At 48.8% G+C, this 23,139-nt stretch overlaps 1 protein-coding gene across 2 annotated transcripts in view; it reads left to right on the top strand.

The window, feature by feature from the left end:
* C1H11orf87 (chromosome 1 C11orf87 homolog) overlaps positions 1–22,800 on the top strand; it is a 55,419-nt gene extending 32,619 nt beyond the window's left edge. Inside the window, exons 1-2 of one of the 2 annotated variants that reach the window (XM_045018260.1) lie at positions 18,999–19,149; positions 19,689–22,800. In XM_045018260.1, coding sequence (XP_044874195.1) covers positions 19,832–20,245 — 414 coding nt within the window. In that variant the 5' untranslated portion in view covers positions 18,999–19,149; positions 19,689–19,831 and the 3' untranslated portion in view covers positions 20,246–22,800. Of the gene's footprint in view, positions 1–18,998; positions 19,150–19,688 lie in introns of those variants that run through there. The other variant, XM_045018251.1, reaches the window with a different exon arrangement.
* Positions 22,801–23,139: the final 339 nt, after the last annotated feature.

Raw genomic sequence — 23,139 nt, 5'->3', positions numbered from 1 at the left:
CTCTCTGATTGGCTCACTGTCTGCGCAGGCGCCCTGGCCTGCCACAGCCCACTCTCACAGGGAGTGGGGCAATCCACCCCACTACAGTCCCTGAGAGTTTGTGGTATACAGCATTTCTATCTTTAAACCATCCTGTGCAGTAAGTTTCCAAGTATCACTACAACTTGAGGACAACCTGTATCTGAGATTCTGACAAGTTTCGAAACCACTTCATAGTGGTAAAAGTGGCAGCTGCCATAAAACTACTACAGTGTTTCCCACTTCACTTCATGCTCTCAGTCACATTTGTCAGCATTTTTTAAACTGTGCCCTCTTCTATGGTGGAGATGTGAAAAGCCTTTTAAGGGCAACTGAAACCAGTTTTAGTGCTAGGTCCTGACACTCCTTTGGCTGAAATGACAGATGATGCTTTCACCGGAATCTCTTGTATGATTTCTAATTCTGTCATGCAAATTCTTTGTAATCTCTCTTCTTACTGTCTAACTATAATCCATTCTCCAATTAATAACTCTCTACAATTAACACTTCTCTGTTGTAACTGTTGGCCTCATGCCCTTTAATATATTTATGAAATGCATTCTTTTATTCTTTTCAATTTTGTAGACTGATCCTTTCCCACACCTATTCTTTCCCTTTCTATTCATTCATTCCTCTTTCATTTTGTTCTCCTTTTTTGGATCTCAGTTTGTTTTACAATTGCTATTCAAATAAGCCCCTTCTGGGATAGTTTTTTAAATTCTTGCATATGGTGCTCTTCAGCTGAAATCAGTGGAAAGAAGTAACAGCCAAGCTATGGTCTAGATGGTGATGGTAAGGTCCACCATGGGTTGGTCTACAACACTTGTTAATCAGCTCCTCCACTAGAACAATTTTGGGAATGGATTGCCTACATGATAGGTTGTGCATTGCTGATCTACCAATTGAAAGCAGAGATCCAGGAGCAAGGTATAAGGCTCAGCATATTACCTCCTGTGGTGATCACAATGGGGAAATATGTTCCTTTCAATAGCTAATCAATTATTTAATCCCCCATCACTTGAATTTTCAGATCCATGTACTCTGAAAGCGGTAAGAGAGTCAGAGTCAGTGTCAGAATTGGCACTAAGGAGAAAATGGCATCCAAAAACAGGAATAAGATCTCAGTTAGTCTTGGGATAAATGGATTAATGGGCAGACTAAGTGGTCAAGAATACATGATAAACATAATCTTTTACATCATTCTGTGATTTCTCGCATAGATATCACTTCCAAATTGTGTGTGTGTGTGTGTGTGTGTGTGTATAACTATCAAGCCACATATGAAACAACCTATATAAGCTGCTTTCTGAAAAAAATTACATGATGTTGATGCTGTCATCCACCCCCAGCTCATATTCCTATTCCTTTCCCACCATGGTCTGCTGTAATTTGTTGTGTTCTTGGGTGAATTATATTTTCACCTCCTCAAAGCAGTTTTTTCATGTTTCTGTAGTGTACCACCATCACCTATAATAAATAATTAATAGACGACTGCTTATCAGCTGCCAAGGTCAGGCTAATAGTAAAACATGGATATTGATAGGATGCCACCCAATTCAGTATGCTCCATGTGCTTTTTATTTGAGCATGTGAAGAAAAGTTATGGTTTCAAATATTTTGCCATACTTTTGAGCATGTGCAAGATACCTGGGGAGCCTGGCACTATCATATGAGGGAACTGCTGCATTGCAGCCAAATGACTTTCTTTAATCAACTTGTTCTAGACAGGACCGTTACAGAAGCATACTCAGTAATTCTTTATACAAATTAGTCACACTTTCATGATGGTTATTGCATTTATATTTTCCCCTCTTACTGCTGTTGTTATTTATGATGTTACAATGCTCAAGAGTGTGCTAGGCAACTTGTGGTAAAACATAAGATGACGCAGTCCCCGTCTTGAAGTGCTTGCAATCTAATTTCAGACATAGTATGATGAGGAGCATAACAAAAGCAGTAGAGGGGGGCAAGGAGAGGAAGACAGAAGGTTACAGCAATAAGATTCCACACTGCTCCAGCAAGGTCTACTTCGTACTGCATAGTGGAGCAAACCAATTTTTTGTAAAATTAAGTGTCACATTTCTTGCAGGTGTCATGGTAAAAGTCAATACCTCCGAGAATGATGACATTATTTTTGTACTAACAGATTATTTGCCAGCATATCCAAGATGACATCGGGTAAGCACCAGGAATTCTAATGCAACAACTTGTGCTGTCCTCCCCCTATATCAAAGCTTTATCTCCATTAACATATGATTATATCATCTGATGCATGGTGCAATGCCTGGCCATATGGAGGGGGTCCCTCTTGCAATAAGGCTCCACTTGCCTGATGGGCTTTTCAGGAAGGATGGAAGGAACACTGGCTCAATCCTGCAAGCTGCAGAGGTGTCTGGTCCAATCCAACAAGACACTTAAGCACATGCTTAACTTCAAGCACATAAGCAGATGCTTACATGAAATGACTCAAGTGCTTTGTGGATTGGGCCAGAGTGCCTGCCACCTTGCAGAATAATGCCCTGGAGAGAAGTCTTCTTTTCTGATCCCAATTTGGAAGCTATCAAACATACAGTTTAATATACTCAGGAAGCTTTGGATGATGCTGTCATTAAAAAAAAGCCAAAAGGAACCTGCCCATATAAGTGAAATTATATCCTGGGATAGAAATATCTAAAGGCTTGTTTTATTTAGTCATGTAGAAAACTGAAATGGGGATGTAAAATCAAGTGGGATTTTTTTGTAATCACTAACAATAGCAGAACTTCTAAAATGAATTAAAATTCAAACCATGATGAGTTGGAGAGAAAATTGTAGTTCATTAGCACCTAACCACAAGACAAAGCCAAAGGCAACTCAAAAACATAAAGCTTTCCGCCGTAACTGTCAGTTATAGAAGAATATGGTGAAAGAATATTTCCAGCAGTTTGGCACCAGGGCTTTGTTACTGTATTGCTAGTTAAAAAGGAGGAATGAAACCTTTGCTACAGTGGGTTGTGAGGGGCCATGGAATAAGGAGCTAAACAGAATAGGCATGAATAGCACCATTTAGTTCTTCACAAAATAGTTAAAAAATAATAATAATTGCAAAAGGACTGGGGGCAAAAATTGTGCTGTGCACTCCACTGGAGAGTGCTCCATTGAGCCTGGTGCTGACTGAGCCAGGATTCCACCTGGAATGTATAAGCAATAGCATAGATCCACCATCCTTGGAAAGGGTGCATTATGCTCTGCACCTGGCCAGCTCTGCTGACTGATGATATACAAGGGACAGGGTGAGGACCCTGGCTTGTCCACTGGCCCTGCCCATGCACCCCCCCGGCCAGACTGCTAGTATCTCCTATAGAGCTAGCAGGAAGCAATGACTGTACTTCCCAATGGGATTCTAGTCAGCCATGGCATAGAAGAGTAAGGGAAAGTTCCCCCCATTGTGCTCCTACATAGGAGCTGGCCCGAATCTGCTCATATGTTTGAAGGAAAAATAATTACAGGGGAGATTTTCAGAGCCACAAATGGAAGTTAGGCGTCCAAATCCCATTGGAAGTCACTGAGAACTGGGTTCCTGCTATACCAAAATAGTTTTACTAAATCATAAAATAAATTACAGTGTGGGGGATGCTGCTATCATTCTATCGGCCCCTCACTTGAAGATTATACACATGTATGTTTCTGTGGGTGTTTGCTGCTCCTTAAAGTCTGTCACTGCTTTATCTGAACAAGTTAACACTCCTTTCACTGAGTCACCTTAGGGCTGGTAAGACAGAATTTGGGGATAATTTCTGCCTTTGTACTCAGGCATACAGTTGCCACTGAAGTTAACGGGTATCTCACACATGCATCCAAGCTTAGAATTTGACCCAAAATGAGTAACTTCACCCATTTCAAATATTGGAGAGAATGATACATGCAATTCTCTCTGAAATGCATTCAAAATGTATTATTAGAAACAGGGAGACCTATTAACATAAAATCTGATTCCAAGTATGGCTCACTATGCTTCAGCCTTTCTGGAGGAGAACTAAATAACAACAGCAAAACTTGTTTTGTTGTTGTAATATCCATAGCTAGTCTTGGCCTTAGGTTTTACCAGCCTCATTCTCCACTTTGGAAAAAATAATGAAGGTTTGCTCCTTTGAATTCTCTGATCAAACTCTGTAGAAAAGCAAAGGATTATCTCTAAAAGGTCATTAGGACACTACCTTGCTTAAATGTATTGTCTATTGAAAAAACAAATAGGATTTTAAATGTGCTGTTATTGAGTAAAATCCTGCTTTATTCCCCTCCAGAATTAATTTTAATCGAATCAGCTATTCATCACCAAATACACATTTTGCAGTTGTCTGGATCCTCTGTTATTAAAATGTTATCCTTTATACGTCTTCAGCATATCCCCGATGCAGTCCAGTTTGCCCTAATACACACACATTCTGGGCACAAATTGTGCTCTCAGTTCCACTATGCAACCCCATCAAATCAGTGAAATCACTGGTGGGCATGGATCAGCATTCACTTTGCACTCCCTGTCAGTATCTGGCCCAAGCCAGGGAAGCTAATGATCCAACCTGCTGACCAAATTCAGTGATGAATCCTGGTCATATGCCATGTGAGGCACGTTGTGCATATGCTAAGAAGTGAAATCACTCACTTTCTGCATCACCATTACTATAATCTTTGTTCATCTGAATCACACTAAGTAATTTTTTCTCACAGTTGAGTGTGGTAGACTTGTTCTTCAGCAGCATAAGACAATAGCACTTTTCTAACATGAGAACATAGGTGCCAACTTCCCTTCTGCCCAGTGGGTGCTGGACCCCACCATCCCCTGGCCCCACCCCAGCCTGCATCTGCACCGTCCTTGCCCCACCCCCATTCCACCCCTTCCCCCAAGTCCCTGCCCCTGCCCTGACTCTTATCTGAGCACGCCACGTTCCCACTCCTCTCACAAAGTCTTAAGCACCACCAAACAGCCGTTAGGCGGCATGGGGGCGGGAAGCGCTGGAAGGGACGGGGAGGAGCGGGGATGTGGCACGCTCAGGGGAGGGCAGGGGGAGCTTGGCTGACAGTGGGTGCATATGTAAAATTGGCCTTTAAGTTTCTTAGGGACACTCTTTTAAGAGCAAAGTCTGCCTAAGACCATGTCATCCAAATTCTCCTCTTCAAGAAAGAAAAGGAAAAAATCTTTGCTTTTGACCTGGGAATCCTGGGCACCAGCATCTTAGGGTACGTCTACACTACAAGACTATTTCGATTCATCTTAATTTGAATTTCTGGAATCGACCTAATGAAGTCGAAGTTGTGTATCCACAATAAATACACTAATTCGACTGTGTGAGTCCACAGTAACGGGCGAAGCGTCGACTTTTGAAGCGGTGCACTGTGGGAAGCTATCCCACAGTTCCCGCACTCCCCGCCGCCCATTGGAATGCTGGGATTTCCCACCAATGCATGCTGGGGGGGGGGGAATTGTGTGGAGGGTGGTTTTGGGTAACTGTCATCATTGAACCGTCAATCACGCCCAGCATCCCTCCCTGAAAGCGCCAGCTGGCAATCTGTTCGTGCACTTTTCTTCTCAGTGACAGCGCGGGCGCCACAGCACTGCGAGCACGGATCCCGCTGCAGTTGTGCCCGCTGTCAGCTCCTCGCAACTTATCGTCCACCTCTTCCGCAGTCAGCTGCTGAGAAATTTGGCTAATTTTCAATGGTCCTGCGAGCAGGGCCGGCTCCAGACCCCAGCGCGGCAAGCACGCGCGTGGGGCGGCCCTTTCCCGGGGGGGCGGCAGGCTGGGCCGGCGGACTTGCCGCAGTCATGCCTGCGGGAGGTCCACCGGAGCCCCGGGACGTCCGGACCTGCCGCAGGCATGACTGCGGAGGGGGCGCTCGTCCCGCGGCTAGGCTGGTCCTCCCGCAGGCATGCCTGCGGCAGCTCAAGCAGAGCCGCTGGACCTGCGAACCGTCCGCAGCTGCGGGAGGTCCAGCCGAGCCGCGCGACCAGTGGGCCCTCCGCAGTCATGCCCGCGGGAGGTCCGCTGCTCCCGCGGCTCCGGGGCGCCTCCCGCGCATGACTGCTTGGGGCGGCCAAAAAGGTAGAGCCGCCCCTGGCTGCGAGCAGTGGTGGACCATGGGGGACGTTTTACCAACATCAACGTCGGGTGGCCAGGCAAAGTTCATGATGCGCGTGTTTTCAGGAACTCTGGTCTGCTTAGACGCCTGCAGGAAGGTAGTTTCTTCCCGGACCACAAAATAACGCTTGGGATGTGCAGATGCCCATACTGATCTTAGGGGACCCAGCCTACCCGCTAATGCCCTGGCTCGTCACGCCCTATGCAGGCACCTTGCACAGCGACAAGGAAGTCTTCAAGTACCAGCGAGCAGCGTGAACTGTGACTGTTCAGTTTCTTCACAGAGAAGCTGAACCTGCCCCTGTTTCTTTACCAAGTTAATGTTGACTAGCCTCTGCAGTTACATACCCCGTCCACCCCGCTTCCCCAACTTCTAACACACATTTAAAAATTAAAGTACGTGCTCCACTGTAGCTTTACAACGGTGTCTTTATTGATGACTTTGCGTTAAAGGGTTGAAACTGGGACGCACACTGTGCTGGGTAGGGTGTGTGGTCATGTAAAGACCGCCTCTAAAGTCGAGGTTTGACATGCTCCTGCTCCCAGACCGGTCAGCAGTGCCGGACTGGTTGTTTCAACGGATCCTGCCATCCCTCCTTTTTTGGACTCTGTGTGCGGGGGCTATGTGGCCTTGTTGCGGGGGAGGACGGATACAGATTCCTCTGCTGCGTGGCTCTGCGGTCCATTACAGGGACCGTTGCATGACATCTGTAACCCCCCTCCCCCGCTACAAATGCACGTACCACCCCCAACGACAGAAAACCTGCAAACCACCTCCCATACCAGCTAACCGCCTACTGACTGCACTGTGTGTGTGACATACTGCTGATCCAGCCCCCGTCTCTGTACCCTGCTAAAGGTGACTGTCCTATGCATTACACTACCCCCTCAACCACCCAACAACCCACCCAAGACATCTAACACAGCGTTGTGTAAAAAACCATGAAGGAAAAAGTAAGTAACAGAAAACTACTTTTAATAATCAACAACACAGTAAGGGAAGGACTTTTCAAAATGTAGTGACTGATAGCTTTTGGGTAATTTAACACTGTCCTGTGGTGCAGTGACAGTTTTCACGGCCCCTGGTGACCCTCCTTCTTGTTATTTTTGATGAGGGGGGGATTGGAGTTTGAGGCGGGGGTGGGCGGTTGCAGATACAGTGCAGGGGGGCTCTGTCTTCCTGCCTGCGGTCCTGCAGAACATCGACAAGGCGCCTGAGCGTGTCCGTTTGCTCCCTCATTAGTCCAAGCAGCGTTTGAGTCGCCTGCTGGTCCTCCTGACGCCACCTGTCCTCCCGTTCGCAGAGTGAGCGGTGCTGCTGAGTGAGGTTCTCCCTCCACTGGCTCTGCTGGTCCGCCTCGGCACTGGAGCAGCCCATAAGTTCAGCAAACATCTCGTCCCTTGTCTTTTTCTTACGCCTTCTAGTTTGCGCCATCATCTGTGAGGGGCATGGTGGATCAGGTCGTGATACAGTTGCACCTGTGTGATGTCAAAAAGGTAGTGAATTTCTTACAATGATACATTTTTTAAACAAAGAAACATAGTCTACTCGGTGTCTGTGAACAAGAGTATGCACAGCACCTGTCTCATGCGCACTCACTAATGGAAAGTTCGAGTTCTCTGAATGCGCTTTCATTGCCTGGGGTATTGGGCTGCAGATCAGAGAACCTTTGCAGGAAAGAAGAATTCGTGTAGCAGCAAGGAATGGTAAGCCAAACACTTTTGGATTCATAGAAGTGAATGTACAGCTCTGTCCTCTTGATACAGGCAATCCTGAAAGCATAAACTCGGCCCCTGTTGCACCCCCTCGCGGCTGTTCACTGGGAAAGATCCCTGTATGCTGCCACTCTGTAGACTGCAGCACGTGGCTGTTAAGTGAGGCTTCTTGTTATGCAAAGGAACAGTTAAGCGCTCCCATTACTAATAGTACCCCAATTACTCTAATTTCATGCAGGAGTGTGCGAGAGAGATCACCCTGAGGAGAGTCTCACGGGCAGAGAGAGCGCGCATGCTTGAAGAAAGCCACCACAACCCAGGGGCCTACTCTGCCATGCTCGTGAGGGCAATGGTCCCGGAGTTCCAGCTAATAGCATGGCACGGCAAAGTGTGCTACCTCGGGGCACACGATAAGCTAGCTCTGCCAAGGAACCTCCTGCATAGACTTTCAGATTACCTCCAGGAGAGTTTCCTGGAGATCTCTTATGAAGATAAAAGTTCCATCCTCCTGTATGTAGACCTTCTGTTCTCCTAATGTTTCTCCCTGTTTAGTTACTAAAAAAATGTTAACTCGTTGGTCTTAGCTGCTTTTAATAAATAAATGTTAACTTGTTTAAAGCACTTACGGACTGATCCTTCTCCCGATTCAGGTTCCGTGGTAACGGCTGGGGAGGGTTGGTAGGGGATCTCAGTGAGGGTGAGGAAGAGATCCTGGCTGTCGGGGAAAGCGCCGTCGACTGCCTCGTCCTCCTCATCTTCCCCGTCCGCGAACATCTCTGAGGAACAGTCCGTCGACACTATCCCATCCTCAGAGTCCACGCACACTGGTGGGGCAGTGGTGGCAGACTCACCGAGAATGGCATGCAGTGCCTCGTAGAAGCGGCATGTCTGGGGCTGGGCTCCGGAGCATCCGTTTGCCGCTCTGAGTTTCTGGTAGCCTTGTCTCAGCTCCTTGACTTTCACGCGGCACTGCGTTGTATCCCGGCTGTATCCTCTGTCTCTCATGGCTTTGGAGACCTTCTCGAAGGTCTTTGCATTCCGTTTGCTGGAGCGCAGCTCCAAAAGCACAGACACATCGCCCCACACAGCAATCAGATCTGAGACTTCCCGGTCAGTCCATGCTGGGGACCTCTTTCTAGTCTGAGACTGCCTGGACTCCTCTGCTGGAGAGCTCTGCATCGTTGCCAGTGCTGCTGAGCTCGCCCCGATGAGCAACCAGGAAATGGGATTCAAACTGTCCAGACAGGAAAAGGAATTCAAATTTTCCCGGGGCATTTCCTGTGTGGCTGGTCAGAGCATCCAAGCTCCGACTGGCGTCCAGAGCGTCAACAGAGTGTTGCACTGTGGGATAGCTCCCGGAGCTACTAAGATCGATTAGCATCCACACCTAGCCTAATTCGACATAGCCATGTCGAATTTAGCGCTACTCCCCTTGTCGAGGTGGAGTACCGAAGTCGAACTAAGGAGCCCTCTATGTCGAATTAAATGGCTTCCTGGTGTGGACGGGTGCACGCTTAATTCGATTTAACGCTGCTAAATTCGATTTAAAGAGCTAGTGTGGACCAGCCCTTAGATTCATAGATTTGTAGGTTACCATAACTACCAGACACTCAGACTTTTCACCTCTGGTTCATCACCCCCAAAGGCATGAAACTAGCCCCCTCCCCCCCGCCCCGACACCAGCTTACTTTGGCACACACTCCACACAGTTTGCACACCAGAGACCTGCTTGGGATAAAAATAAACAAAAGGTTTATTTAATAGAAAAATCACAGATTCAAAGGTAAATAGTAAGGAAAAGCAAACACATGCAAGTTACACAGAAAACAAACATCAAGATGCAACCTCAGGCTTTACACTTTAAAATTAGATACGCTCCCTTTTTTAATACAAGTTACCTATTGCCTCTGAACAGTTTCCCAGCATACACCCTACGGTAGACCAGCATTTCACAGACAGCACCCACCAAGTGACTGTCCCTCACTTTCTGTATGATGACCTCAATTTCAAGCCTCATTTTTAAAAGGCCATTTTCTCTCTCCCTGATATGGTGCCTGATGGTTATTCAGGGTGGTGAAATTCTAGCTGGGATGTCTCAATGGGTACGTCTATGCAGCAACTAGACATGCAGGGCTGGCCTGTACCAGCTGACTTGGGCTCTCAGGGCTTGGTCTGTGGGGCTGTTTCATTGCTGTGTAGACTTCCAGGCTTGGGCTGGAGCCCAGGCTCTAGGACCTTGAGAGATGAGAGGGTGCCAGAGCTTGAGCTACAGCCCGAGCCCAGAAGTCTACACAGCAATGAAACAGCCCTGCAGCTCGATCCCTCCGAGCCTGAGTCAGCTGGCACAGGCCAGCCATAGGTTTTTCTTTGCTGTGTGGACATACCCAGTGTCTTCCCATTAACTCTAATGGCCCCTCCTTTGTCTTCTCCTGGGTTATACAATACTAAGTGCTTGGAGCTAATCTCTGGTTGGTGGGGCAGCCCCTCCCTGCCTGACTGCACCACAGATTACAAGTACAGTTTTCTATATACATAAATACATACATTCAGAACCCCAGTCTGTATACACATCTCATATGATCATTCTGTTTAGAACGTTGCAAGCTTTCATAAAAGACCTTACCTGACATATTTTTGTAGCACAATTACATTGTAGACCATCATTTGATTCAACTGTTCATTCAAACACCCATTCTCTCCTTGGGAAATCTGGATCCTGATGGTCACAGAATTATTTTGGGCCTTGGAATCTATGAAACTATACCTCTGTTTAGTTAAACCTTTTCTAATGAAATATGACTCAAAGACACTATTACTTACGGTATTTTTGTGAGATGTAAGTTAACAATGTCCAGGATATTACTTGATCTACTGGTAAATAACAATTACAAATCTATTACTTTTTATTTCTAAAATTAGCTCTATTTGTGGTTCTAGGCTTGAGAGCTACTCTTAAATCACTTGACTTCACCTATGGTAGCAGCTGGCTCTGGTGAAGTTTAAAGAACTTGTGTACAGATTGCCCTCTTCCCACAGGGAGATTGCAAATCACTGTTAGGGTTGTTGACATTCATCAAATATTTGGGCTGTCTGGTGCATGATTACATCCATTTCTTTGCAGAAGAAATCATGCCTTATTCTATATGTAATCAACTGCTAGACTAGAACAGCGATGGCACAATGAAATTTGTTCAAGAAAAGTCATTAATAACTGAGGGCTTGAACCAGCAAACTAGTGCTTAATTTATGTCAGGGATTGCCAGGGCTGAGCACCGGCACCTCTACACTTGATAGTTCATAGCCTTGGCACCTCTGATCTTGCTGTATTAATTAATAATGTAAAAAAATTGCTTGAGCCCTGGCACCTCTTTAATTACAAATTAAGCACTGCAGCAAACTCTTACTCATAGGAGAAATTCATTAGACCACTTGCATCAGTAAGGACTGCCCATATGACAAAGGGGGTGCAGAATTGGGACCTAAACAAGCAACATTCTTAACTGAATTAAAACAAAGCTGGGGTCTGGCTGGTGTTATGGATTTGTAATGGTGCCAGGAGTCTCACCAGGTTGAATTCAGCTAAAGTTGGTAGCTATCAAAGGCTATATAAAATATACGAATTGCATCAGAATATACAAATTATCCCTTTTGTGTAATACCCTATCTCAGATAGTGGCCAGTGCTGGATACTTCAGCAAAAGGCATAACCTCCATAAGTAACATAACTGTATATGGTAGACTTCACTTTAGTTTTAGTCAGTTTTATACTTGTAAAGTTTCAGCCTTGAATATTTGAGAACTATTTCTATACTAGCTAATCAAAGATATTTTGTCACTGTGTATCATATATGTATTAATATTTATATTGTGATACTGCAATATAGAATGATATCAGCCGATCAGCATGTAGGAATGATGAACAACTATTGACACATAACTGTACAGGTTTTTTCCCATGGGTGAAGTTCCCTGCACTCTAGTTGCGGGTATGAGAATCCCTGTACTTTGATTGGCTGACAGCCATTATTAGCCAGATTGGAGGGCTTGCATAATTACTGAACATTTATTTCTCCTTTTTTCCATAATTCTTCTGTTGTGACGGGCTTTTGTATTCACAATTTTAAAGCTGTTTGCCAGTCATCTCAGCTTGTCACTCCTTTCAGCTAAAGCAGAAAAACTCAAAAGTATACATGAAAGCAAACAAAAAGGGGGTTGAGAATCTGCTGACAGAGCAGTTTCAAAACTCACTTCTTCCCATCTTAGGATCATAGAAGATTAGTGTTGGAGTCTTCTAGTCCAACCCCCTGCTCAAAGCAGGACCAACCACAACTAAATCACCCAGCCAGGGCTTTGTCAAGCCGGGCCTTAAAAACCTCTAAGGGATGGAGATTCCATCACTTCCCTAGGTAACCCATTCCAGTGCTTCACCACCCTCCTAGTGAAATATTTTTTCCTAATACCCAACCTAGACCTCCCCCATTGCAACTTGAGACCATTGCTCGTTGTTCTGTCATCTGCCACTACTGAAAACAGCTTTGCTCCATCCTTTTTGGAACTCCCCTTCAGATAGTTGAAGGCTGCTATCAAATTCCCCCTCACTCTTCTCTTCTGCAGACTAAATAAAACCAGAGTCCTCAGTCTCTCCTAAGTCATGTGCACCAGTCCCCTAATCAGTTTCATTGCCCTCCGCTGGACTCTCTCCAATTAGTCCACATCCTTTCTGTAGTGGAGGGCCCAAAACTGGACGCAATACTCCAGATGTGGCCTAACCAGTGCCAAATAGAGGGGAATAATCACTTCCCTCAATCTGCTGGCAATGCTCCTAATAACGCAGCCCAATATGCCATTAGCCTTCTTGGCAACAAGGGCACACTGTTGACTCATATCCGGCTTCTCGTCCACTGTAATCCCCAGGTCCTTTTCTGCAAAACTGCCACTTAGCCAATTGGTCCCCAGCCTGTAGCAGTGCATGGGATTCTTCCATCCTAAGTGCAGGACTCTGCACTTGTCCTTGTTGAACCTCATCAGATTTCTTTTAGCCCAATCCTCCAATTTGTCTATGTCACTCTGGACCCTATCCCTACCCTCCAGTGTATCTACCTCTCCCCCCAGCTTAGTGTCAGCTGTGAACTTGCTGAGGGTGTAATTAATCCCATCACCCAGATCATTAATGAAGTAGAACAAAACTGGCCCCAGGACACACCCCCAGGGCACTCTGCTTGATACTGGCAGGGCTGCCCAGAGGGGGGGGCAAAGGGGGCAATTTGCCCCGGGCCCCGGGCTCCGCAGGGGCCCCCAAGAGAAGAGCGGAGGCTCCCGCCTCCGCCCCTCTCCTGGAGCCTCAGCGTCTCCGGCGGGGCCCCTGAGCCCCGCCCCGCTCAGAGACGGTCCCGCCCCGGCCCCGGCCCCGGCCCCGGCCCCAGCCCCAGCCTCTTACCGAGCATGTCTCTGGCGGGGCCTGAGCTCCGTCCCGCTCAGAGCCACGTGGTGAGCGGGGCGGGGCTGGGAGCTCCAACAGGGCCTGAGCCCCGCCCCGCTCAGAGCGCCGTGGGGAGGGGGCGGGGCAGCTGCCTCCGCTCGGCGTGGAGCTCACAGCCCCGCCCCCTCACCACGCGGCTCTGAGCGGGATGGAGCTCAGGCCCCTCCGGAGACGTGCTTGGTAAGAGGCTGGGGCCGGGGCCGGGGCCGGGACCGGGGCGGGGGCGGGGGCGGGGGGGAGGAGCAGGACCGGGACTGGGGGCGGGGGGTGGGAGCGGGACCCGCCGCCGCCGCAGCGCAGCCCGGTCTTCGGCGGCGGGGGGCCCCTTCTGTTCCGGGACCCGCCGCCTAAGTGCCCGGAAGGCCCGCGGCGGGGACCCCCCCCCGCCACCGAATTACCGCCGAAGACCGGGCTGCGCTTCGGCGGCGGTCCCGCTTCGGCGGTAATTCAGCGGCGGGGGGCTCCCGCCGCGGGTCTTCGGGGCACTTTGGCGGTGGGTCCCGGAACGGAAGGGCCCCCCGCCACCGAAGACCCCGGGCCCCCGGAATCCTCTGGGCGGCCCTGGATACTGGGTGCCAACTAGACATGGAGCCGTTGATCACTACCTATTGAGCCCGATGATCTAGCCAGCTTTCTATCCACCTTATGGTCCGTTCATCCAGTCCATACTTTTTTAACTTGCTGACAACAATACTGTCGGAGACCATATCAAAAGCTTTGGTAAAGTCAAGATATATCACATCCGCCGCTTTCCCCATATCCACAGAGTTATCTCATCATAGAAGGCAATCAGGTTGGTCAGGCATGACTTTCCATTGACTGTTCCTGATCACTTTCTTCTCCACGTGCTTCAAAATGGATCTGCCCCATGATTTTTCCAGGGACTGAGGTGAGGCTGACTGGTCCGTAGTTCCCCAGATTCTCCTTCTTCCCTTTTTAAAAGATGGGCACTATATTTGCCCTTTCCCAATCATCTGGGACCTCCCCCGATCACCCCAAGTTTTCAGAGATAATGGCCAATGGCTCTGCAATCACATCAGCCAACTCCCACATCACCCTCAGATGCATTGCATCTGGCCCCATGGACTCCTTTCCCCCTCATATTAGCCTCCCAGGGGATCCTGCCCATCAGTTCCCTGGGAGTCAAAATCCGCTTTTCTGAAGTCCAGAGTCCATATTCTGCTGCTCTCCTTTCTTCCTTTTGTCAGGCTCCTGAACTCGACCATCTCATGGTCACTGCTGCCCAGGTTGCTGCCCACTTCTACTTCCCCTACCAATTCTTCCCTGTTTGTGAGCAGCAGGTCAAGAGGAGCACGGCCCCTAGTTGGTTCCTCCAGCATTTGCACCAGGAAATTGTCCCCAACACTCTCCAAAAACTTCCTGGATTGTTTGTGAACTGCTGCATTTTTCTCCCAGTAGATGTCAGGGTGATTGAAGTCCCCCATGAGAACCAAGGCCTGTGATCTGGAAACTTCTGTTAGTTGTCTGAAGAAAGCCTCATCTACCTCTTCTTTCTGGTCTAGTTTAAAGCCCTCCTCACTAGGTTAGCAAGCCTTCCTGTGAAGATGCTCTTCCCTCTCTTTGTTATGTGGATTCCATCTCTTCCTAGCAATCCTTCTTCCTGGAACAACATCCCATGGTTGAAGAATCCAAAGCCCTCTCTCCAACACCACCTGCGTAACCATGCATTTACCTCCACAATTTGATGGTCCCTACCTGGGCCTTTTCCTTCAACAAGGAGGATGGATGAGAACACAACCTGTGCCTCAAACTCCATTATCCTTCTTCCCAGAGCCATGTAGTCTCCAGTGACTCGCTCAAGGTCATTCTTGGCAGTATCATTGGTGCCCATGTGAAGAAGTAGCAAGAGATAGTGGTTCAAGGGCTTGATCAGTCTCGGCACACTCTGCTACATCCTGAATTCTAGCTCCAGGAAAGCAGCACACTTCTCGAGTTTCCCAGTCGGGACGGCAGATGGATGACTCTGTCCCCTTTAGGAGGGAGTCCACGACAACCACCACCCATCTCCTCCTCTTGGGAGTGGTGATCATGAAACCCCCATCCCTAGGACAATGCATCCATACCTTCTGGTTGATGAGGTCTGCTAATCCCTTCCCTTAGATGACTCTTCCAAACCATTCTCCTCCATAGTACCTGTGCAGAGAGCCTGAAAATGGTTTCTTACCTCTATCTGCATTGGGGAAACAAGGGTTCTCCTCTTTCTTCTTCTGGAGGTCACATGCTGCCAATTTTCTTCCCCACTGTGCATTGCCCTCAGATTCTTCAGCATGCTGTGCCTGCAGTACCAAACTCTAACTTCTGTCCAGAAAATCTTCATTTTCTCTGATGCAACGTAGGGTTGATACTTGGATCTCTAGTCCTTTAACCTTCTCTTCCAATATGGAGACCAATATGGAGACCGTTCTTTGCCACTCCCTGAGTCCACCTTTCCCTCCCTAAAAGTCAGTTAAGATCCCGTCCCCAGAATAAGCATCATATTAATACATAAAACATTTGAGTTTTCATTGCTTGTTAACATTGGAACAATGCAATTTTGAAACACAATGTAAACAAAATATACTAGTTATTCTAGAAACAAGAGTCCTACTGGTGTGTGCGAGTGTGTGTGTAAGGGGCAGATTACAATTAGAAGGACAAGTAGCTTTAGGTGATGGGAGAAAAGAAAGGCCCAAAGGTTTTTTTTTTGGTTTTTTTTTTTTACAAACAATTTACCTTTCAGCCATTTCATAGCCCATGTCTTCTTTGTATTTTTCTCTTCTTTCACAGATAACGTGAATATGTAATTAAATGTTTTAGTAGAATAATTGTAGTACCTGTTAACTTTTGCAATAGCCACATTCTGAGCTTATACATTATTAGGCCTTGGAACTTATTCAGTACAAGATATGCTTCCTACTTCATAAACAGGACAAGCACCATAAGATAACATTGCACCAGTATTATAGTTGAAGATACTGGCTCCTATAGAAATGTCCATTCTTATGCTCTTTTTAAAAACACTTTTTAACCATCTGATGACTTTTAAATGGTGTTCGGCATATGAGTTGGTGGTTACCACCCAACTTTCCTAGTAGGCCAATGTCCACATCACAAAAGTACCACCAAACCTGGCACTAAGTGATATCCTGGTTAGAGCAGTGGTTTTCAACCTTTTTTTCATTCGTGGACCCCTAAAAAATTTCCAATAGAGGTGCACATCCCTTTGGAAATCTTAAACATAGTCTGTGGACCTTCAGAGGTACGTGGATCACAGATTGAAAATCACTAGGTTAGAGCACTCAGCCCTAGAGGCTAAAGATTCAATGGACAGTGAGACTGAACTACCCTCTAGCCCCTCCAGAACAAGTTTGAAGCACATTGGTGGGGGCAGTGTAGGGAAGCTTCAATGATCATGCCTGTGTTGTATCAGAGGACTTCCTTCTATGTGGCCATCAATCCTGTACATAAACACTAAAGATTATTTAACATTTACAAAAAAACCCAAACATGCTCTGTGCTTGTTATTGTGACTGCTTTTTAAAAAGCGCCAAAAGATCACAGACTTATATGGTGCTGGATGCATTGCATTTAGCCAAGACAGCATTTAAATGGAAGGAAAATTTTAGACTTAAGGAGCTAGATCCTGAAATGCAGCTGCTTTATGTCACACGGTTGGTGGATTCTGGCCAAACAGGCATAACAAGAGGGATGTTCTAGTGACAAAGACTCAGTATAGTGGCTTCTATGTTGCCCACCTGGCTACTGGCATAGAGCAGTGGGTCTCAATCAGGGGTATGCGTACCCCTGGGGGTACGCAGAGGTCTTCCAGGGGGTACTCATCTAGATCAGGTTTTCTCAACTTTGGGGTTTCAACCCCAGGGTGCGTGTGTCAAGAGTTGGTTTTAGGGGGGTTGAAAGTGCAGGGCCAGCATTAGGGCATGGCAAGCAGGGCAACTGTCTGGGGCTTCACACCACAGGGGCCCCCACAAAGCTAAATTACATGCTTCAGTACTAGGCAGCAGGGCTTGGGCTTCAGCCCCAGGCAGCGAGGCTCAGACTTCAGCCCTGCCATCTGGTGCTCTGGCTTCAGATGAGGCTCACTAGTGAAAAATAGGCCTGTGGGGGAATGGATGAGGGTAGTGTGGGTAGGTGGGGGGGTATTGGCCCGTGGGGGATGGAGGAGGGTGGAGGAGTAGTGGGGGGGCATTGGCCTGTGGGGGGATGGATGGGGGGGTGGGCAGGTGGGGGGGTATCGGCCTGTGGGGGGATGGGTGAGGTGGGTAGGTGGGGGGGGGTATTGGCCTGTGGGGGATGGATGAGAGTGGGATGGGTATGTATGTAGGGGGAGGTATTGGCCTGTGGGGGATGGATGGGGGGGTAAGTTGGGGGTATCGGCCTGCGGGGGGGGGGGATGAGGGTTGGGTGGGTAGGTGTGTGTGGGGGGGGGTATTGGCCTGTGGGGGATGGAGGAGGGTGGAGGGGTAGTGGGGGGGGGAATTGGCCTGTGGGGGGATGGATGAGCAGGGTAGGTGAGGAAGGTATCAGCCTGTGGGGGGAGAGTTGAGGGGGGGGGTACATAGGTGGGGGGTGTTGGCCTGTGGGGGGATGGTTGAGGCGGGGTAGGTAAGCGCGGGGGTATCGGCCTGTGGGGGGCGGGGTGGGTCTCTGGGGGGCAGTGGGTGGGGCGGGGATGGGGTGGGAGGGTAGGGGGGTATTGGCCTGTGGGGGGATGGATGAGGAGGGGGTAAGTGGGGGGCATATCAGCCTGTGGGGGGTGAGGTGGGTCTCTGGGGGGGCGGGGTGGGTGGGTAGGGGGGTATTGGCCTGTGGGGGGATGGATGAGGAGGGGTAGGTAAGTGGAGGGGGTATCGGCCTGTGTGGGCATGGGGGTGCGTAGGTGTGGGGGGGTATTGGCCTGTGTGAGGCGGGGTGGGGTGGGTCTCTGGGGCAGGGGATGGGCCGGGGATGGGGTGGCTGTGTAGGTGGTGGGGTATCGGCCTGTGGGGGGCAGGGGGTGTCTCTGGGGGGCGGGGGGTGGAGCGGGGATGGGGGTATTGGCTTGTGGGGTTATGGATGAGGAGGGGTAGGTAAATGGGTGGGGTATTGGCCTGTGGGGGCGGGGTAGATCTCTGGGGGCGGGGTTGCTGGGTAGGTGGGGGGTATCGGCCAGTGGGGGTGGGGCGGGATGGGTGGGTAAGTGGGGGAGGTATCGGCCTGTGGGGGGTGGGGTGGGGGCGCGGTGGGTCTCTGGGGGATGGGGGGCGGGCCGGGATGGGTGGGTAAGGAGGGGTATCGGCCTGTGGGGGGCGGGGTGGGTCTCTGGGGGCGGGGTGGGTAAGTGGGGGGTATCGCCCTGTGGGGGGCGGGGTCGGTCTCTGGGGGGCAGGGCGGGGTGGGTAAGTGGGGGGGGTATCGGCCTGTGGGGGGCGGGGTCGGTCTCTGGGGGTCGGGGCGGGTAAGTGTGGGGGGGTATCAGCCTGTGGGGGGGGCGAGGTGGGTCTCTGGGGGTCGGGGCGGGTAAGTGTGGGGGGGGTATCAGCCTGTGGGGGGCGGGGTCGGTCTCTGGGGGCGGGGTGGGTAAGTATCGGCCTGTGGGGGGCGGGGGGCCCGCTCGGGGCTGCCCCTCTCCGCCCAGCCGAGTCGAGCCGCGGGGGAGCGGACCCGGCACTGGCTGCCTGACGTCACCGGCCGGGCTGGCGATAGGCTGCGCGCTGAGCTCCCTGAAGCGGCGCCGGCTCCGGCTCTGCCCGCTTCATTCGGCGCCTTCTGCAGCCTCGGCGAGCGCGCGGCCGGGGGTCCCTCCAGCCACAGGCAGCCCAGGTAAGGCGCGTGCCCCGGCCCCTGCCCGGCAGCGGGGCCCCGGGCTCTGCTCTAGCCGCTGCCGGAGCCCGAACTTCGGGTGCCGCCTGCCTCTGGGGCGGGCTGGGCAGCGCGCCTGGGACACCGGGGCTCCCGCGGCGGCGGCTGGTGTCATTGGCAACTTGTTGGGAAATGCCCGGCAAAGCTGCCCCCTGTGCGGAGTAACTGGAGCCGATCTGGTGCAGCCGCATTGGTGCATCGCTCCCCCGACCCGTCCAGTCCCGTCCCGTCCCAGGGCACGGCCAGCATCGCCTCGGGCCGGCGGGGCTGCGGACAGCCCGAGTCTTCAGTCTAAGCAGTGGGCTGGGGCTGGTCTCTTTCAGGGGCGCTGCGCTGCGCGTGGTTTGTCATCCAGGCAGCATCCCCCAGTGTGCCGGAGTTTAGACGACTTTGTACCCTGTTGGGGCTGGAAGGAGGGTGGGGGGCTGTGGTGGCAGCCGGTGAATTGTGTGTTTCTTGCTTTGGGTCCCGAACACTGATTCCTCTGGGTCCCTTTGCAGGCTTGATCCTTCACCTGACATCTCCAGAGAGCGAGCTGCGGCCAGTGCATTTCCAGCCAGTGCAAACCCCCAGCCCGGAACCAATTCAAATTCGAGCATCTGCAGGGAGAAGAGGAAGATCCTCATCTTCTTAAGCCTCCTCAATGAGTGCCAAGCTCTCCAAGGAGTTGAGGCTGTCTCTGCCACCTTGTCTCTTGAACAGGACATCTGCCTCCTCCAACGCCAGCAGCACCTGCATCGCGCAGGTGGGGCAGCTCTTTCAGTCCTTCTCTTCCACTCTGGTTTTAATCGTCCTGGTCACCCTCATCTTCTGCCTGATCCTCCTCTCCCTCACCACCTTCCACGTCCATAAGAGGAAGATGAAGAAGCGGAAAATGCAGAGGGCTCAGGAGGAATATGAACGGGACCACTGCAGCAGCAGCCCCGAGGCAGGTATTCAGGGAGAGACACCCCCTGGAAGAAACCCTCGGCTGGGAAATTCCACCCAGGACTCGGGAATCCAGCGCCCGTCTCCCCCGGAGCGCTCACCCAGCAAGATCTTGTTTGGACACAGCTAGTGCGGGGCTCCTGCAAACCGTGGTATTGTCATGATTATTTTGTGGAGGGGACCTCGCCAAGGCTCTGTTTGGTGTTTGTAAATACTCCAGTGATGATTGTAGGCTCTTAAAAGAAAAGTTGTTAATTAAAACGAACGAACAAACCCACAATTCAAGCGCATGACAAATCACGCTGCGTTTCTCATTGACTGTGCAAGGAAAGGATGCGTCTTTTTAACGGAAAAGAAGCTGCACAGTGCTACCAAATATACAGTCATCTGCCCGGAGGCGTGGGGGTGGGGGGATCCCAGTGTGATGCACAGTGTTATCATAAGGATCGAGAAGATATTCCCCCCCCCCCATTCCTCTCCTCGGCGTATCCCTAATTGTATGTTATAAACCGACCATTTAGATTGGGGGAGGGAGGGCATGGCACAGGGTGAGAGACAAAGAAAGAGTGATCTGAACGACGCAGTGGGATCCTTAATCTCTCAAACAAAGGAGACGAGTGCAGCTCATGGCGAAAGGCAGGGACCTTTTATCAGGGGCGGAGAAGGACCCGATCTTTCTGTAGGGTCTCTTCTTTTGCATCAATAACTCTCTCCAAAGACTGGATATTGTTTTCTTTAGAAATGTCCTCCCCTGGTTGAGTGCAAATAAAACTACAGCCCTCCCCCTCCTTCCCCACTCCATGCTAAGCCCTCTCTCTCTCTCTCTCTCTCTCTCTCTCTCTCTCTGCAGTAGCCAGTGGCCCGTGTGTCCCGATGCTTGAAAGCAGCCTAGCAGTGCTTCTTGTATGGGAGGCAGCAGGCTGTTACGTCTTTTCCCCTACACCCACCCCAAGTCACTTTCCAGTGTAATATTCCATTTGTTCTATTAAACCTGGAATAAGGAATCTTTTTTGTAACAGAGTACTACGTGGCGTGCAGTAGTTTACCCCATCAGAATGTTTGATTATTTATTTTAAAGAGGTGTGCCCTTGTTATACCTCCTGTTGGTACTGAAGCAAAATGTTGTTCTGTACTATGCACTGTACACTGTATATTCTTCTTCGTTTATAGCTTTTACCCATTGAATAATGAATTCAGCAGCAGTGCAGATCTGGCTTCTACTTTTTAAGGCATTTTTATATCTTCTGAACCTGTACTATCTCTGCTTCCCCCAGGCCCCGAACAAAACCCTAATGGATGTGTGAAAATGCCCTCTATTAAATCATGGTTAATATTTCAAAAGAGGCTGATGCAGATCTCCCAGGAAAGGACCAACAGTTATTTGACTATGGAAGGAAGTGTCTGAGTGGCTGCTTGTTACTGTATGTGTTGGGGGAATGCAAGGCAAATTTAATTACAGTAAATGCAGCTTCCACTAAACACTTAAACCAGTCACCATGACTTGCAAACGGTGCCTTAACAGAATGGCCCTATCTAAACTTTGAAACCTCTCCTGGTGGTAGTATTAGATCAGAGGTGATGCTCTTCTATCCATGTTAATAAATAGTAAACACAAAGACAAAAAATAATCCAAGAGGATGTTTTCCGAGATACACACTAGAAATAAATACCTGCTGGATGTAATTTCCAGCTATCTTTAATTTATGTTCTCTGTAGAATCCTTTCTCTCCTCCAAATCCTGGTGGAAAGGATGGATGTTATGTTTTAAAAATATGTACACAATGGGAGCTACTGGAGTACTTAACAGGTGACCAACACAGTTGGTTAAATTAAAGATGGAGAAATGTGGTGGTGGGATGGGACAGTACAAATACCAGTAAATGGTCTATCTAATCCCATTACAACAGCAAAATGCAGAGGTTGTGGTACTGTATATCTATTCCATATTTCTTCTGTTTCACTTCTAGCTAATCAGATGAGAAATCTCTATTGATCTAGAATCTGTGAGTCCAGCATCTTAGGCAAATGCTCTATCATCCAACCAAAGTTCCTGATCTATCTGCTCAGCTCTGTGGGGTAAAATATGTCTAGTTAATAATATTTTTACATTTCAGTTTGATGAGACTGGCATCTGATTCTCATCGCAGCTATGATCAGCTGCTAATGATTATTTTGTTCTCTTTGGGTAAGAAAGTAGGCTATCCCATTTTTTCCAGTGTGGGATAGATGAACTTTTGTGTTTGACCCCCTTGTACAATTGCATCTCATTAATGAACCATCATGGAATAATGAAGAGAATTCAGTGAACAGCAGTGGAGCTTCCTGGTTATTTGTGATCTCCACTAAACAGAAATATTACTTTTTCCTTCCTTTTTTTGTCTTTTTAAACAATGTATGATTTTCAATTTTGTAAAAGCAATAAGATGTTTCACATCACTTCAGTGCATTTCTGGTTGATGATTCCGCTCCCCTAGTGTCAGTCACTCTTCCTTTTGCCTTATATACTCAAGGCATGCAATAATTCCCCAGAAGTGTACTGCCTGTCATACCTTATTGTGATTATAAAATTGCCCTATTTTGGAAGAAAAAGGAAGGAGGAGAGAGAAAGAGAAGCCTGGTGTGTGTGTGTAAAAATTCTGCTGCCACTAAAAGTAGTTGCAGAAATGTATTTAAGTTTTAAAATCTCTCACATTTAAAACTCTACCTTCTGTTTAATTAGCTTAGATTTAAATTTTTAATATATCTGTATTTATGTAAATATATGTAAATTATATGGTCTATGAGTAAAACTTGATACTGACTTTAATTTTCTCAGATCTGTGAACTTCTTGTGATTTAACTTAAGGTTTTATACAAAAATCAAAGTAAATTAAATTATACAAGATAGGAGAAGTTATAATTGCTCATTACCATCCTGAATTATTTCCCGGACACTGATGTAGCATAAAGTACTGATTTCACAAGATTTAATTGAACAGTTTTAGGAGATCAAGTTGATACCAGCAAGCTATGTAAGTTTTCATT

This window comes from Mauremys mutica, chromosome 1 (assembly GCF_020497125.1).
Source record: "Mauremys mutica isolate MM-2020 ecotype Southern chromosome 1, ASM2049712v1, whole genome shotgun sequence".
NCBI classification, from domain to species: Eukaryota; Metazoa; Chordata; order Testudines; family Geoemydidae; genus Mauremys; species Mauremys mutica.
The sequence above is the reverse complement of the archived record's forward strand: the minus strand, read 5'-3'. Positions and strand labels throughout refer to the sequence as shown.